The sequence below is a fragment of the Chaetodon trifascialis genome, chromosome 10 (assembly GCF_039877785.1).
Source record: "Chaetodon trifascialis isolate fChaTrf1 chromosome 10, fChaTrf1.hap1, whole genome shotgun sequence".
Classification (NCBI taxonomy): Eukaryota; Metazoa; Chordata; class Actinopteri; order Chaetodontiformes; family Chaetodontidae; genus Chaetodon; species Chaetodon trifascialis.
In genome coordinates, this window is record NC_092065.1 from 15,451,040 (window position 1) to 15,469,211 (window position 18,172).

Genomic DNA, 18,172 nt, shown 5'->3' on the forward strand with positions numbered 1-18,172 from the left:
TTTATGTAAATGCTTTGATTGAAGAAAAAGAAAAAAAGGCTTCTGCCCTACTCTGAAATGGAGGTGTGGATACGACGCATGCGCACTGCGTCCACAACTATCCAGTCCCGTCCACAAGCGCAGACATCAACAAGGGAGCGGGTTACTGATGCGGGTTGATTTTCATAATAGTCACACCGTAACGACGCGCTGTAAGGACTATTACTTTGTATCAGCTTCAAGCAACTTGCAACAAGGTAACGAATGCTGCCGCTTTTTGCGTGTTTTGTCGGGTCTTTGGGGCTTTAAGGGGCTTTAAAAGTCTTGGCTGTGCTTTTCAGATGTGTAATTCAAAACAAGCTTCGAGTTGTCTCAGAACAATTGCTCTTTTTTAGGCCTGCGGCAAGACCGACTGGGTGGTCAACTTGATGCGTAGGGCACCTTGTAAGCAATTAAAGTAACCGAGCAAAGTAGAAGGAAGGCGAGGTAAACGCGAAGAATGGGCTTCATGTGTCAATGTGATGAGCAAGGAATGGCTGTTGTTATTATTGTTTGTTTCAGTGCATTCGGCTGCAGGGTGGAATCACTCCTGTTATCTCTCCCGAAACGTGACTGAAGTCGTTTATTGAACGTTCCGGTCGGAAACCTGCTCTTCTATACGGCATTAATGTCCACATCGTGGCTGTAGTGCGCCTGCAGTCTGCTCCACATTTACGGCTGCTAAATTAGCCAAGTTGAGTCTCTCACGCCCACCCGGACCACAGATGCGTCTCAGCACGCGGCCGCTGCTGTCAACAAAACAGCTTCCGCGAGCACTAACTATGTATGAACGCTTTATTCAAGTCAAGCTGGCTGAAAGAAAATGTTGCTTAGCGTAAGAAAATAGTACAAGCGCCGACTTTCGTGAAGCCGTCGCTTTGAACTTCGTGCACATGTAGTTGAAGGACTGTTGCAGTGACGCGGCCGCGGAATAACAAAGAGTAAAGATCAAATTACACGATTATCTGAGAACGGCTTCCCCCCCTCCAAATCGAAAACAGGAAATTTTGCTTTGGAAATGCGTTTGCATGGGTTTATCTCGCTACATGGAGTAAATGCTGAGAGGGAAAGTCGGGCACCGTCGACCAGAGGACGGTCATCATAAAATGGGTGCGCATGAAGCAGGTCGTGTGGCATGCCATGCTTCCTCGCTGGAGTGGGCGGTGAAATTGGCGACTTGCACTTTTCTCTCGATGAAAACAAGTGCATTTCTCGGCGCCTTCTTTTATTTTGAAAAGTGGGGGTGATGTGCTTGCAAGTCTGGACTGCTTTCGGCAGAATTTTTAAAGTTTACTTTCGATATTACAGTTTTTGCGGAAAATCGCATCACACCCCCTTCTCCACACTGCCTCCGCCTTTGAAGTGTGTTGCCATGTTGCGTTGCGTCACGTACTGTATTCTGCTGCAGAGATCGTCTGCAGTTTACAGATGAGACACTCCAAGGTGAATATGTGGTCGGTATCGTAACATATCCCAGAGTACATGCAGCTGATACAGGATTGTCTTTCTGTAACACCTATAAAATGTCACATTTAATTCCATGGTATAGATTGTTTTATCTGATCATTTTAATACTCATGTGTGATCATATCTCTTCTGGTTATTATTAACTATTCCCTTCATATTATGTCCATTTAAAGTCTGCTGTATAATTTGTGACCTATGTTTTATGTGCTGCTGCTGTCTCAGACAGGACTGCCATGTAAAATACAGTTTTAATCCCAGTGAAGCACTTTTCCGGTTAAACAGTCATAACTTCGGTTGCTTTATTTGCATGTTTCACCAAATAAACTTTGTGCAGCAGTAAAGTAAACATGGATACGTTTCCCTGAAGGTTTGTACATTGAAATCTGGCTGCGGTTATATTTTGCAGGGGTAGATGTGGGTCTATTTTTTTTATTTCATTTATTTTTTCTTTCTTTCTTTCTTTTTTTTTTTTTAACTAGATAATGATGTATTTTGATTAATAATATGGTTCCACGGTTTTAATTTTACACGTGTCATGCTGAAAAAAAAAACTGATTTTATATTCTAATTTGATCTGTTTTCAACTAGACAGCTTTATTTTTCACACTTATACTGAGATCTTCAGCCATCACGATACAGTTTTTTGGTTGTCACCCCCCCCCCCCCCCCCCCCCCCCCCCCACACACACACACAAATTTGAGCAGGGTCTGATATACCCAGCAGAGTGAGAGGTCTGTCATTATTCCCGCTCTCTGTCTGCTCTCTGTGGCACCGCACTGTCAGAAGACCCCGAGGACTGATGGCAAGAAAAAAAAAAATCCAGTCTGGGGGGCGCGGCTCGCAGTTTTGCCGCAGTTCAGGTCCACATGTGCTGTGGAGATTAAAATTTGCCTAGCAACATAATCATAATTCCTCTGTATAATCGGCGTGCTTATTGCGTTTCGAGTGATTTGCCCCCGACACGTTTATATTTTTGCATTTCCCTGAAACCGCGTCCTTATATTTTGCAGTTTGTTTAACCGTATCAAATAACGTGTCCCCTGCAGCCTGGAGGATTGGGGCATGTGCGTGCTTATATTTTGAGTTTCCAAAATGAAGCGTGCATCCTGTGAGCACAGCATGGTGACATGATCTGTCTGACACGCTGTCTGACTGTTGACCTACTTCCCCCATGTGGGTCAAAGCAGAGGGATGCTCCAACAAAAATCGCTTTCCCTGGATGTTTTTAGTGCACTATAATCGTGACAAAACACCAGATTTTCTTTTAGTTAATTCAGATTAAGCTAAACCAAAATGTTATGATAAAATATCACCTCTGATCTGAGTCAGAAATGTAGCCTCTGGCTGCAGGGAGGTACTGCAGTTGACACATTATGCACACTGATGAGAGGCTGAGAGGATAATACTTAAATCATTTTTTGCACGCAGATGTTTGGCTTTCATAAGCCAAAAATGTACAGGAGTTTGGACGGCTGCTGCATCTGCCGGGCAAAGTCTTCAAGCTCTCGTTTCACGGACAGCAAGCGGTATGAGAAAGACTTCAGGAGCTGTTTTGGGTAAGAGTCACAGCTGAACACGTGGGGATGTAGGGAGACATTTTTCCTCTCTGTCACTTCTTCACAAACTGCAATTATCTTGCAGACTGAGCGAAACGCGATCTGGAGAAATCTGTAATGCCTGTGTGCTCCTGGTGAAACGATGGAAAAAGCTACCCGTGGGAACCAAGAAGAACTGGAACCACGTGAGTTGGGATCGCAGCTCTGATGTTATGGTTGAGCTGTTACTTTGTCATGGTAAAATACTCATTCAGCCGTTATTTTCTCCTCTCCTCCACACAGGTTGTTGATGCCAGAGGAGGTCCCAGCCTAAAGATAACTTCCAGGCCCAAGAAGATAAAGTCTGTCTCCAAGAAAGCACGGCCGAGCCAGATCAGCCGACTGCAGAAAGAGCTGAAAAGAAACAGTGAGTTCTGCGTTGTGGCATTCAGTACATGTTTTATGATACTCATTCACTTGTTCCTTCAAGAGTGGGCTTTTTTTGTCATACATATGCATATGTCACACCTAATCGTACCTTTCATGTGTGCTTGGTTCTGCCCACCAGATTCAGATGCCCACAGCACCACCTCCAGTGCCTCTCCAGCTCAGTCTCCTAGCTACAGCAACCTGTCAGATGACGGCTCAGACACTGAGCTCAGCCCAGGATCCAGCCGCTCCCCTGTTTTCTCATTTCTGGACCTAACTTACTGGAAGAGGTAAGTCAGACAATGCAGCACTCACACCTTTGTGATCCGCTTAATCATTGTTTAGCTTGTTTTTGATACTATGTATGTATTACATGGAAGAGCTCTTTTTGGTCAAAGTTGTAGATCTTCACATGTTCAAAATGTAAAGGCAAGAGGTCAGTTTCTTAAAGCCCCTAGATGCCAATAGTCCACCCCCACAAGTGTTTTGACTTATGTTGCCTGAATGGGCCAAAAACTCAGGCCCTCAGCCAGACAATGTTGGCACACACACACACACACACACACACACACACACACACACACACACACACACACACACACACACACACACACACACACACACAAGGGGGTTTTCATCACTTAACCACTATTTACCTATTCCTAACCCTATACCTAACCTAACCTTACCTAACCTGTAACCCTATCCTCAGTCTTCACCCTAAAATGCAATGATTTGACTTGTTGGGACCTGTATTCTTGTCCCCACATGCGACTGTGTAAACAGATTTTTGTCCCCACAATGTGAGTTATACATAAGCACACAAGCGCACACTCCTAAGGATTTGTTTGCACTGCATGTGACCAGTTGGCTTGTTCTGTGTAAAGGTAATCAAATCCAAACTCTTCCAAAATGCTGCTTTTCCCAAAACATTTAGGAACTCCCCATATTCCAACTTCTCCCCGGTGCTCTGCGTGGTAAACTGAACTGTCACATTTAATGCATGTAAATAAAATGTGTATGTACATTTATAATACAATCAATACAGCAATAGTTCACACAATGGCCTATGTGTGCAAAAAGAAAAAAAAATAAGGCCTGAATTGACTCAGTGTGTTGAGCCAGTTGGGTCCCAACGGGCTTGCAAAACCTCTAGTTTGGTGACATCCTCCACGCGGCTACAGGTCTAATGTAGAGTAATTGAAATCGCTTGTGTGGATGTGCAGGGTCAAAAGTTTAAAACTAAAGTCTGTGACACCAGCCGAAAAATAATGACGCCCTTAAATGGCATTTGTACCACTAGATGATGTTGAAATATAACCCACAATGCAGAACCAGGAGTCTGCCATCTTCATTCTTTATTTATATCTTTATGGACCTCACCTTGTTTAAAGGACCAGTTTTGTCTGCTCTGGCCAACTTAAATGCACATTTAGACTGCATTAGTGCTTTCCAGACAGATAATTCAATTCATTTCTAGGGGTAAAAAAACATGTAGAGACTAGAAATTTGTCTGAGATAGATGATCCATCACACCACACCCCATGCCTTCCTCTGTAAGATTTAAACAATTAAAGAAATACATTTCACCCACTGAATAGAAACAACATGTTGTGTTTCTCCCAGGCAAAAGGTGTGCTGTGGAATAATCTACAAGGGGCGCTTTGGGGAGGTGCTCATCGACCCCCATTTGTTCAAACCGTGCTGCCGTAAAAAGCAACGGCAGCAGCAGCAACAAGAGGAGGAGGAAGAGGAGGAGGAGGATGAAGAGGAGGAGGAGGAGGAAGAGGTGGAGGTAGAGGAGGGCCCGGTGGGCGTGGACGTCAGTGGGCAGAAATCCCAGACGGAAGAGGAAGTGAAGGAGACACCGGTGTGTGAGGAAAATGCAGAGGCTGCTCAGCTATGTGTTACCATGACGACACCTAGGAGCGGGGCGGTGGTGGAGCAAGGGTGGTGAAGTCGTCATCTCGCCCCTCCCTCCTGCACACATCTCTGAAGAAATCTTGGGGTGCTGTTTTTTTATTTGCTCAAGCACTTACAGAAAGGAGTTGCCTCAGATTGCCTTCAATCATAAAGCAGCTGTAAATCCTTTGGTCTTCTCCATAATAATGTCGGAGGTGTTATTTTGAAACGGTAACTTATGGACTGTTGTGTTTCCACTTTGTCTCTTATTTTGTATTTAATATTCTCACCATCCTGACGATGGACCATCATCCTTGGTGTTTTTGATCGACTGTAGATGAAATGCTGGAGCTCTAGTTTGCTGGTACATTTAGAAGATTTTGTTCCAAAACGCAATAGATCCACTGACTGACAGAAAAAGGTGCTACTTGAAATTCATCACTCAACATTTCAGCTGATTCAACTCATCCTCAAGGTGGATATTTTATAAGCATATATGTTAAGATGACTAATATAATGAGATTAGTTTTGCTTTCTTTGTGAAGAGTAGATATCTCTTTTTTGAAATGGTGGATATCTCGTTTTGGAATGAATGACACTTTACATTGACAGAGCACAGACTTGTACAGTATCCCCTGTGTTTGTTTCTCTTCACATTGACATCCACTCCTATCAAAGAGTTTGTGTTTGTAGACTGGATTAGTGTCTCTGTGTGCAAATACTTGTGTGGGTCCCATTCAAATAAGGCCTATTCACAGCTTCAACAGCAAATACACCAGCCTTAATTATGTGTTACAGACAGTGCTAGTGTTAATTCTGGATTGGTATTAAGGAACAAAAAGGGACAGTAGCTATATTTATCGTGGCCTCAGCAACACATAGTGCATTTTGCATGAATGGCAAGCCCACTCATCCAAAAGACCTAATGATCTGATGCATGAGTCTACTAAAATTGCATGGCCTTATATAAACTGTAAATCTTACTTTTATTTTTTGGATCCATTTCTCTGAAGTTTTAACTTATTTTTATATGTAAAAAAAAAAAAAAAAGGATAAGGAAAAACAAAAGTGTCTTTGCATAATAATACCACACAATACAACAGCAAAACACACAATCGGTCTATTGTCATTCAGCAATATCAACATCAGTGATTTCTGTCATTCCTGGGTCAATATACGGTAAAAGACTTTATACAAGCTGAAATTCTATGCCATTGCCTCTAATATACCACAAATGTGTTGTGATATATAGCCTAATATTACTTTATTTATCAAATTAAAGCCAAAGCACATTGAAATTCACCCAATGTCAAATCAATGCAGGTTTTCTATGGACACTTGTGCTTGTCCGAGGTCATTTGTATATATGTTTATGGGATTCTAAAAAGAACACTAATATGAAATTTCATACTTGTGATGTAGTTGTCGGGAGCAGAGGGTGTGTTATGTACATATGGGGCTGGGCAAGCCATATGGCTCCTATATGGGTTTCATTATTTATTTATTTCATATTTATTTGTATCACTGCATCCCCGCTTAGAAGTGTAATGAATTCTTTTCATCTTTAGCTTATACGTAGTACGGTTTTGTACATCAGAAATCGAATGTAATTCTCACGCAGGCTTTGTTTGACATTGCGTTGAATTACTGGATGTCAATATTTGTGAAATGTTAAGTATTTATTTGCTCATCAGTTGAGTTGCGTGCAACATAACTTATTCTGTACCATCATTTTGGATCTGTATCATGTAGACTGAAACAAATGATAGATTGCAACCAAACTGTGCTTTCCCCTTTTCACCTGTAGCTTAACAATGTTACAGAATAGTAGGATACCTAACTCTAGACTTGCATGTACTGTTGCTATGCATTTAACTTAGCTTACAAGTTAGATAAAGCGGTTTTGTATTTTTTATACATCATGTACTTTTTTTACTTGTCCCTTAATAAAAGTAATTTTGTGAGTTTTCTGGAAGTACGGAGTGAATTTATTGGTATAAAGTGGGTGGGTGGAGATCAGCAGGATGACCCAAATTCAGGTAACAATAATATATTAAGAATAAATTACTTAATTTCCCTGAAAAGGCTTATGTTCATGGCAGTGACACATGTATTGCAAGTATTATAAGGGAATAAACTGTGAGGGATAGGTGAAAGTGAATTTTGTACATCGTACTGCACATCCATCTTAGTTTTTGTGAGTTGAGCCTCCAGACAGCAGGTCTGCCTGGTCATCTGATCAGTCTGAGCTTTTCTTGGTTTTCATGGGAAATTTTCTACATCAGAGTTTTCTCAATCATACGACTAATATACACTAGATTAGATACACACATATACACTATACACTAATATACACTAGATTTGACTAAAGTGAGAGTTTGTTCAGATGTACCTCACACTATTTACTTTTATTTACAAGTACACTACACTTGCTTTAAATTAAAACAGACTTTTTTTTTTTTTTTTTTACACATTTTCAGGGTAGGACTCTTTTTTCACACCATGCAAGCTATTATAGGCTATCTGTCATTTTGAAAGAAAAGGTCATTTAAGTCTGTGAATTATAAAGTAAGAAACCTGAGTTTGGTGTGATTTATACAACATCCTACTGGCTTCAGTCTGGATCCTAATTTTAAACAAATATGAACATTTTGTGCCTATGTTATATTGGGAATTTGCACACTCATAAATGAAGCTTCACGAATTCCAAAGACTGCTTTTGGTATAACTTCATGTTTTCAGTTAATGCTGTAAAGGTATATTCAAGTAAAACATGCATTCTATTGGATGACACTGCATGCACTTTAAGCCTTCCACTTGTTTCACATCATAATAGTATGCATTTGTTTTTATTTCATAGTTTTTTAAAAATGATTTACTTTTTTACTAAAATGTATTCTTATATGGTTTTGAAATGTTTCCATACTTTCGCTGTTATCGGTATTATATAATTTAGCATCTGAAAAACAACGATATAACTTAAAGAAATTGGTTAAAATATACACCTGTGATTTGCGCAGTTTTAAATAAAGAAAAAAAAAAGAAGGAAGGAATGAAAAAAGCACCGGAAACGGTGGTCCTATGACGGGAAGTTAAAAAAAAAAAACACGGAAGTGCTTTGTTTTTGTTTCACAGGCAGCTGTCAGAGGCACCTTTAGGCTGCAGATGTCGTTTTAAACCTGTTAGTGGAGCAGCCAGGGTCGGAGCAGACAGCAGCAGTGGGACCTGAGGTAGCTTTTATCAATTTTGTGCTTTGTTTGCCAGTTTAGCTCGCAAGCTAATGGCTAGTCAGCCTGCTCACAGGGGGCTCTGTTGATCTGCTAATGAAGCTAATAAACATGCTGCGATGGAAATAACACAGAGAAACAGCTGGAGCTGACTGACTGTAGAAGATGATACTTGTATTAGTGTTACTGAATCTAACCTGTGTCGGCACTGATTATCTTAAGGTCCGTTAGTTTCATGATCACGCGTTCTTCATGGGCTCGTGCTGTCAGTGCTTACGATGTTGAGAGTATTATATCATGCTACTCGCGAGAGTAAATTTCTAAATAAAGGTGTTTTCTGCAGCTTTTTTTTTTTTTGACTCCATCGTCATCATGGTGGAGCCCACAGCATCTGGCGTGTTCTGCAACAGGATGCTGAGCATGGTCAACTCTGAGGATGTTAACGCCATCATCCAGGCTCAGAGACACATGTGAGTGGCATGGTGGGAGTAGGCTGTTCAGCCTGATGTGGCTTTGGACTGTTAAATATATAATGAATGAGCTGTTATGCGCAGCTCCATTTACTTGCAAATCACACCTACCCTGTTATTTGTAAACTGGCCTCTGAAGATACTTTTTGCTGAATTATTGTGAAAACAGGCTTGATCGCTTTGAGAAGACTAACGAAATGCTGATCAACTTCAACGGGCTGTCTAACGTGCGGCTGCAGCAGATGAACGAGCGCTTCCTGCTCCACACCCGCACCCTTGTGGAGATGAAGAAAGATCTGGACAGCATCTTCAGAAGGATCAGGCAAGTCACTACTCCCCTGGTGCACAGACACACACATTTGTACTTATACTGTATACTTGTGAGGATCCTCACTGACATAATGCATTCCCCAGCCGCTCATCCCAACCTTAAACATCACAACTAAATGCCTAACCCCAGCCCTTACCCTGAACCTAACCTAAACCTAATTCTGACCTTTAAACCCAAGCCTTAACCCTCAAACAGCTCTTTGAAGATCCCTCACTTTCTAAAAATGCTCTCAATCCCAAGGTCTAACTCTCAAATTGTTTCTCACAAGTACACACAAACACACACTTGCACACCATCTAATTACTGGTCTCCTCTGCTTCTGCAGGATGCTAAAAGGGAAGATTGCTAAACAGTACCCAGAAGCTTTCAGCAGTGAGTTTTCTTTCCAATCATCATTTTGTGACCACAGTCTACTTTCCCCACATCAGCCTGTCTAAATATCTCTGTTTTTTTTCTGGCAGATATCCACGAGTCACCCATCCTGGAGGACGATGATGACGAGTTTGACCCAGTTCCCCCCAGTGTTGCCACCACAACTACAACAGCCACCTCGGAGCAGAGCACAGAGTCCTGTGACACAAGTCCAGATGTGATCTCACCTACTGTGAGCAGATGCTCTGAAGATCTCTCTCAGGAGCCGCCCGACACACCCACCTCCGATGTCTTAGAGACAGCTGTCCTACGGGACGAGGGTCCTGACTCTGTGCCTGCAGAATAAAGCGAGCAGCTTGTGAATGGATTTTGAACCTTAAAACTATTTTAGCAGGAGGGCATGTCGTATATTTGAGTTTGCGTTGCGTTACAATCTTTGCAGACTTTCCCAGTTATTAATCTATCTGTTGGGAACAGCATCACAGCTATGAACTGTCCATGAGGATGCTGGCTTTTTGTTGGCATGCTTATTTGTCCTATGCCTGCACAGCACTAAAATACCGCAGATAATACTTGAAGTTGTATAGTATCTCACTATAGATGTACTGTATATCTAGTACTGTATATCTATGGGACTGACAGTGAACTCGAGCAAATGCCCTCACACTTTATGTGATTATAAGCATATTTAATTTTTTTTCACACCTGACTGAAGGATTTTCATGATTTATGTTACTTGGAAGACAAAAGTTAATGTTCTCAACCTGAATAATACTGAGGGTCTGTGAGTAGTTACTGCTGTTGTTGTCATACTATTACAATATTGTAATATTGTAGCATTGTTATTCTATGGGTGTTTGTTAATATATTCAAGAGTGTTTTCAGGAGCAAATTGATTATTAATTTGATGCTTTACTGATCCCTGCCAAGAAATTGTGTCTTTGTTTGCCTCCTACGTTGCAGGGAAGGCTCACTGTTAGTGATCAGTGTCTCTGGAGCTGTTAGGGATTCTGCAAACTGTTCAAAGACACGTTAACAGTGCAGAGGCTGTTTGATTTAACAGCTGGAGCCAGGTTGTGTGAGTGGAGGATCCAATCACTTCTTACTGCCCATTAAAGATGCAGCTTTGGTGTAAAGAGGAAAATCCAGTCTAAAATTGAGTTAATTTGTTATTTCTGGCATATTTCTACATCTCAGTATCCCTTGTGGATTTGAAAAATGATCCCCTCGAGAAGCAGAGTATAGCTTTCTATAGATGTGGAGTAATGCTTGGATTGACTCTACAACATAAAATCAGTGGAATAATATAAATCATTCATACAGTTGATTTTCCCCTATAGTTAATATAGAAATTTGGATTGAAGGATGTTTTTGGCTCAAGTAAATGAGCAATATCTTTGACAAGCTTTGATTTAAAAGAAGTGTGGCTAACAACAAAATCATTAATTTATCAAATGCTGTTGATAAATTTAAAATGTTTTTTGTTCTTTAATTTAATAGAAAATAAAAATGAGATGCAAAGAGGAAGATGTTAAATTTGAAACAACACGTATGCTCAAAATGTAGGAATTAAAGCAATAAACAAGGTCGATTCAAGGTTGAAATACCAATGGGGCTATGCTGGCAACTGCTCTGCTACCCTAGTACCCAAAAGTTCAAGGATCACTGTGTCCCAACTGGGTTGTAGTAACATGATTAACTTTAATTTGGAATATTGGCTCCTGAAAAAAATACACACAGCAGAAGTGAAAAGGCATTTCCTTCTGGAAAATTTGGGGGAATAGACTAAAAACTCATTCTGAGGTTGTCACAAGAAAACAATCCAACACAACACCTTCACAGGGAGTGGTTATCAGCTTGGGTTTTATGTAATGTGTTGAGGCCTAGTTCACTTTATGTTCAGTCAGTGCTATGCAGTAAGGCTTCTTGGGATATGCTAAATGGGCCTAAGGGACAGTCATCTCATAATCCATCCACTGGGCCATGTGATATTCTAGCATACTCTACAATGAACAGACAAGGACAGGAACAGATAACAGGGACCAGGCAGCTCGTTTTTGCCCCAGAATCCCCCAGCAGCTTAATCTGGCCAATGCACACACTTCCCAAACACAAGAACACTTACCAAACAAATGAATGCAAAGTAATAGCCTAATAATATTCATAGTTAATGCCACATAGACAAGCTGGGACTCTTGGGGAGAGTGCCAGTTTACCCAGTCTTGATTAGCTCAAAGGCTTTTGCTAGCTTGTGGGAAATTAGCACCAAACTCTTCATACATGATAGTTTACAACGACGTTGTTTTTGAATCTTATCCATATTGTTTTAAAGGTTTTAAATTGTGTTTTAAATGCATGTTTGTGACTTGTAACTTACCGAACCGACCGTCTGAGGGCGCTACGCACGAATAGGAGCTTTTTCTTTTTCTTCTTCCCCCAGACAATGGGTCCAATGACACGGTAGCGTCAGCTAGCACAACGCCGCTAGCTAACCTCGGCTAACTTACTTCGCTTTTTGGGACTTATTGATGTTTGAATAAGAATAGAAGCCGTTGAGTGAGCTGACGGTACAATTGCGATATTTTTAAAGTAATATCAGTCGTTCGCTGTCATGTTTTAGCCGGATATCTTAGTTGTTAGCTCGCATGTTAACAGCTGTCATGGTGGACGTCAGCTCTGAGAGGAACCACGCATATGATTGGCTGTCGGCAACACATTACCAAACGGTCGTCTTATTAAACAACCGGCGTTAACTAGCTGACTAGCTGCGCGAAAACATTCATTTTATGAAGAAGTCACCTGAAGCTACATCACCGCCGCTCCTAAAATGAGGAGACTGACCAAGAAGAAGGCTCTGACTCTGGTGAGGGAGCTGGACGCTTTCCCCAAAGTCCCCGAGAGCTATGTGGAGTCCACAGCCAGCGGTGGGACAGGTAGACATGCTACAAAGCCAGCTGTGGCCTCCACTTCCACATACTCCTGCCCGAGGGAGCCGCTTTAATGTTAACTCATTTTGATGCTCTCTCTAGTGTCTCTGATAGCATTCACTCTCATGGCTGTCCTTGCCTTCCTGGAATTCTTTGTGTACAGAGACACATGGATGAAGTACGAGTATGAGGTGGACAAAGACTACAGCAGGTAAGAGCGAAACAAGTGTGTGTGACTGTACAGCTGCTACGAATAATCCATTAGTCAGTTTAAATGTGGAAAAAAAAAAGTCAATTCTCTGATTCCAGCTTTTAAATATGAAAATGTTCTGTTTTTTTCACTCCTGGGTGACAGTAAGCTGAATGTCTTTAGGTTGTGGACAAATCAAGACATTTGAGATTGACATATTCAGATTTTTCAGCAATGAAAATAAGTGTTAGTTGCAGCCCTACTTAACTGCATCTGCTCTTCACTTCCAGTAAACTGAGGATAAATGTTGACATCACAGTGGCCATGCGATGCCAGTGTAAGTACACTTGATTTGTATTTCAGCTCTAGAGAAAGCACTCATTGATATTTGGCAGAGAAAGATGCCATGTGTTGTTTTTTAACTTGTGCTTGAATGCAGATGTCGGTGCAGATGTCCTGGATCTGGCAGAGACCATGGTTGCCTCTGATGGCTTGAAATATGAACCAGTGAGTTATGAGTGTCTTCAGTGTGCAATAGCAATTTGTATGTAATGCATGAAATCCCATTTTCTTTGTGTTGCAATGGTTATGCCTGACAAATGTGTTTTCTCACACCTTAGGTCAACTTTGAGCTCTCTCCACAGCAAAGATTGTGGCACATGTAAGAGTTAAGTTTTTAAGCTGCATCACACGTCTCTTTCTGAACACTCCCTAAAGGAATATGGTGGCATTTTCATCCAGAAGAAGCATCATTTAGCCATGTTATTTAAAATTCAGTTTGTATCTAGTGACAACAGCACAGTGTTTGGTCTTGACTGAGTATTAACAAATAAGCAGATCATTGGTAAAATTGTCTGCAACCCTAAAGGAAACCAAAAAGGTATTCAAATTCACTGGGGCTATTTGGTTTTATCTGATTTGCATAGTGCAAACAAACAGGGTGAAGTTTACGTGGGTTTTTTTTTTTTTTTTGTCGAGATGAATTATAGGCCCAAATTTAAGATGTTGTTTCATCCATTGTTTGGTTTTGACTCATTCCAGTTGAGTTTTGTTTCCTTAATTACTCTGTCTCCATCAGGACACTTCTGCACATCCAAGACCGTCTGAAAGTGGAGCACTCTCTCCAGGACGTGCTCTTCAAGGCCGCAATCAATGACGCTCGTCCTGCTCAGCCTCTGAGGTACAGGATCCTCTTTTCTGTCGGGAGTCGAGAGATGGTTAAAGATATGATTGAACAGGGAAGTGTTCCACCTCCCACGTGCTGTGATTTATTTATCCCCTCCACATTGTGTTGCTCCTTTTCCCCACAGAGAGGACAGCTCCACTTCCCTCAGTGCGTGCAGGATACATGGACATCTGTATGTGAACAAGGTGGCAGGAAATTTCCACATTACAGTTGGCAAGTATGTATCTAAATGATTTAAGAGGTCGTGCATCTTTTATATCTGTCAGAGAACATAAAGTTAAACCTGGCCATGTTATATCAGTGTGTGACCTCCTCATCCCTGCACAGGTCCATCCCACATCCTAGAGGCCATGCCCATCTAGCCGCTCTAGTGAGCCACGACAGTGAGTTCATTATCCTTTCGACTAAACCCTGTTGTACACATATCTACTTTATGTAACATGGCAATCACAGTCACATGATTATTTATTGTTTTGATTTGGCATTGTGTTGCAGCTTATAACTTCTCTCACCGGATTGACCACCTGTCCTTTGGAGAAGCCATTCCTGGGATAATCAGCCCTCTGGACGGAACGGAGAAAGTGTCTGCCGATGGTACGTTTGTGCTGTCACATCAAGCAGTTAGCGTGTTGTGCTACCAAAAAAATGGATAACTGAGTCAGACATTTGTGCTTCTTCTCTGCAGCGAACCACATGTTTCAGTACTTCATCACCATCGTGCCCACCAAACTGAACACCTACAAGGTGTCTGCAGAGACGCATCAGTACTCAGTCACTGAGCAGGTCAGTTTGAAGTTTGTTTGTATGTTTGTGGTAGTACGCCATGTATCAGTATGATCAGCGTGTTTGCATTCCTCTTGTTGTTCTGCAGGACCGAGTGATCAACCACGCTGCAGGCAGCCATGGAGTCTCAGGGATCTTTATGAAATATGACATCAGCTCGCTAATGGTGAAAGTCACCGAGCAGCACATGCCTCTGTGGCAGTTTCTTGTCAGACTCTGTGGCATCATCGGAGGCATTTTCTCCACCACAGGTAGATAAACTCTTTTTTAAACACTTTTAAGGACCACACTGGAGCTTTATCGTGTTTTAGCCCTTTAAGTGCTTTTTCAGCAAACAGTAAAAACATTTTCAGATCACTCTGCTGGCTTCCGGGCAGCTATTCAGGACTTTTGATTAATTGAACCCCAGTATTAAAATCCATTTTCAGACACTTAAATCAACCGTTATATTGAACATTCACAGATAAATCCAAGATGTGAGTCACCATCAGCTTTAAATGCTTACAGCACGTTACTGTATGCATTTAAAGCTGTAAACTACCAATCTACCTTAACAGTGTCTGGGTTTGTCTATTACTTATCTCTTGGGTTTTAAGAGCATCCCACAAGATGAACACCTCAGCTGTTTTCAGTCCCACATGCAACTGCATTCCATAGATTAACCATAAAAGTCCTGCAGGTTGATTTCATGCTGCCAAAAAGAATCTTAAAACTACGGTGGCTGACAAGGGCAAATGCGCTGTGAACGGCAAAACGCTGCAATCACAGGAATGATGCAAAGCCAAAAACACACAAACACATAATACAGATGCAACAGAAAAACGCTGCAAGAAAAGAATGCTGCAATCACAAAAACGAAGCAGAAGCAAAATACAAACAAAATACAGAATATACAAAATACAAATTTCTAATGCCTAATCATATATTGTCTCTTCAAATTATTAAAATAGTTGACTTTACTGCCACTATCTGCTTCTCTATCATATATTAGTGTGTGTGTGTGTGTGTGTGTGTGTGTGTGTGTGTGTGTGTGTGTGTGTGTGTGTGTGTGTGTGTGTTTACAGTCTAGGCTACATCAGAATATTCTATTACTGTTAATCCCATATGAATATTGAAATATGCCAAACCATTTGTCCTGCATCATAGCTACATGTATGACGTTTGCAGCAAAAAAACGCGTGAAAATCAGTTTCGTATTCAGAGAGTTACTTTGAATTAAATGTGCTGACACTTCTTTGCGCCTGCCAAACAGTGAGCTGAGTGGAGCGGGTGACCGGTCCAAGACGCCGACCCACGGCTCATCAGCGCCGATAGGCAGTAGCGGTCGCTGCGGCGTCTACTCTTTATATCTCTATGGTCTGGTCCTGCAGGACCGGTCCATCCCTCAGGTCGAGTCCCCCTAGTGGCCTGGCGCACTTCCATTTTGTGGAGTGAATTTGCAGCGTTTGTCTCATGCAGTTGTTTTGGGGTTGTGTGCGTTTTGATATTTGCAGCATTTTTCTTTCGCATTTGTTTTGTGTGTTTGTAAGTTTTTGCTTCTGCTTCGTTTCTGTGATTGCAGCATTTTTCTCTTGCATTTGTTTTTTGTGTTTGTGTGTTTTTTGCTTTGCATCATTTCTGTGTTTGCAGCGTTTTGCCGTTTGCGGCGCGTTTGCCCCTGTCGGCCACCGTATAAAACACTCTTGAAGCTTTAGAAAATGGTCAGCTGTCACAACATCACCTTTTCGTTGTGGTTCATAGTACTTAGATGGGGTGTGAACAATCCAAAATCTTAATGGGCTAAATCGCGCTTTGCAGCAGGTATGCTCCTTTTAAGTCCTCGCACATGCCAACGGCCCCATTCGTTTATCATGTAAAGCAGGATTTAAGATTTTTATCTGTTATGTAATCATCATATAATCCAGCAAATATGATAATATGAAAGATAATGGGAGGAGGTGGTGAATGTCATTACGTGTCCCAGAGATGATGGATGTTCATTGTAGAGGAGTAATTCTGTTTGCGAGGGGAGACATTCAACCTTAAAAGTGACGCATTGACTCAGCATCCTCTCCCTCATAGAAGCAACAGTTCACGCATTTATCAGCGTATCATTTTCACCTCCCCTAAACCCTCATCAGCATCGACAGTAAGTTGCATCCCTTTCTCCCTCGTAGGCATGCTCCATGGCATGGTGGGATTCTTGGTTGATGTAATTTGTTGTCGTTTCCAAATGGGAGTCTACAGGCATCTAAAGGTAAGCCGGTAACCTAGCTAACACTTTTTTCATACTTATTGTTTTTTTACTATTTTAATTCTATATGTTTCTGTTCTCCTCTCTCAGGAGGCTCCTCTGAATGAGCAGACAGACAGTGAAACCCAGCTTCCCACAGAGAACTATACTCAGTGATGAGTCCTTACAGCTCAGCTGCAGCCCCCCACCTTAGCCTGACCCTCTAACAGCAATGAGATGCTGGAACGTGTTTACACTTGTTTTATAATGGGATATGTCCCTGACGTGTAAATATTTGTATGATTTTTTTTAAAATGGTTATTGGATGGGTGTGAGATTACCTCCACTAATTAATTGTCACTTTCACTGGAAAGCCATGCCAGGAGGACTGAACAGCAGGATAAACAAATTATTGACATCATCATTGAAGAGCTCACTAAATAGACAGTACTTTGTGTTAGCGCTCTCATGGTGCACCCACACACGGCTAATTAGACCTTTTCTCAGAGTTATGTGGTCATGTATGTGCCTGACTGACATCAGCCTGACGGTTGACGTGAAAGTGCTTCACGTAGTTTGGTGACCCAGCATAGTTCTGCTCAACGTCAAGCTGAAAGGACGTCGACTCGAAAAAACCCATGTGTGGGTGAGTGTGTTCAGGGTCTTCACAGGGGGATTATGTGGAAAGACTGGAAGGATTGTAAATTGTTCCACAGTTGTGCCTAGGTGTGAATGTTGCGAATATGAGGCTGGTTTGTTAAATAAAATCAATTTTCAATATGATGTGGATTCATTGATATTTAGCACCGGCTCTGGTGTGTCCTGGTGTCGCCTCATTTTGGACAGCAGCTATTGATGATCTTAATCAAAAGTCCAATGTTATGTCCTGTTTTGTCACACCATCACACCAAAAATATTAAGAATTACATAAAGCACAGAAAAGCAGCAAAATCTCATATTTGAGAAGCAGGAACCAGATAATATTTACTGTTTTTGTTTGGGTAAACAACTAACAATCATTAAAATTGTTGCAGATTAACTGACAAATTGTGGTTTTAAGTAAAACAACCTCTAGGAAAGAATATTTTACACCATGTCAAGAGTTTATTTGACAGTATTTCA

General features: G+C 41.4%; 3 protein-coding genes across 5 annotated transcripts; all 3 read left to right on the forward strand.

Moving 5' to 3' along the window:
• The first annotated feature begins 103 nt into the window (after positions 1-103).
• LOC139338072 (SIN3-HDAC complex-associated factor-like) lies at positions 104-7,319 on the forward strand. Of its 2 annotated transcripts, XM_070972985.1 has the most exons (7): positions 119-236; positions 375-465; positions 2,915-3,042; positions 3,128-3,227; positions 3,325-3,448; positions 3,590-3,740; positions 5,077-7,319. In XM_070972985.1, exons 3-7 carry the CDS (start codon positions 2,915-2,917, stop codon positions 5,405-5,407), a joined length of 834 nt encoding a protein of 277 aa, XP_070829086.1. In that variant the 5' UTR covers positions 119-236; positions 375-465; the 3' UTR covers positions 5,408-7,319. The 2 variants fall into 2 exon arrangements, with proteins under 2 accessions (XP_070829087.1, XP_070829086.1); XM_070972986.1 differs by lacking the exon at positions 375-465 and having other exon boundaries at positions 104-236.
• A 1,116-nt stretch (positions 7,320-8,435) lies between these two features.
• kxd1 (KxDL motif containing 1) lies at positions 8,436-11,277 on the forward strand. Its single transcript, XM_070972374.1, has 5 exons — positions 8,436-8,582; positions 8,923-9,049; positions 9,219-9,371; positions 9,706-9,752; positions 9,842-11,277. The coding sequence occupies exons 2-5, from the start codon at positions 8,952-8,954 to the stop codon at positions 10,096-10,098; spliced, it is 555 nt and encodes a 184-aa protein (XP_070828475.1). The 5' UTR covers positions 8,436-8,582; positions 8,923-8,951; the 3' UTR covers positions 10,099-11,277.
• Positions 11,278-12,178: 901 nt separating this feature from the next.
• On the forward strand, positions 12,179-17,832 carry ergic2 (ERGIC and golgi 2). Of its 2 annotated transcripts, none has more exons than XM_070971451.1 (13): positions 12,179-12,685; positions 12,782-12,890; positions 13,160-13,206; positions 13,309-13,376; positions 13,490-13,530; positions 13,948-14,049; positions 14,180-14,272; positions 14,383-14,438; positions 14,551-14,649; positions 14,741-14,838; positions 14,927-15,089; positions 16,995-17,074; positions 17,162-17,832. In XM_070971451.1, exons 1-13 carry the CDS (start codon positions 12,580-12,582, stop codon positions 17,225-17,227), a joined length of 1,128 nt encoding a protein of 375 aa, XP_070827552.1. In that variant the 5' UTR covers positions 12,179-12,579; the 3' UTR covers positions 17,228-17,832. The 2 variants fall into 2 exon arrangements, with proteins under 2 accessions (XP_070827552.1, XP_070827554.1); XM_070971453.1 differs by having other exon boundaries at positions 12,180-12,685; positions 12,843-12,890.
• The last annotated feature ends 340 nt before the right edge of the window (positions 17,833-18,172 follow it).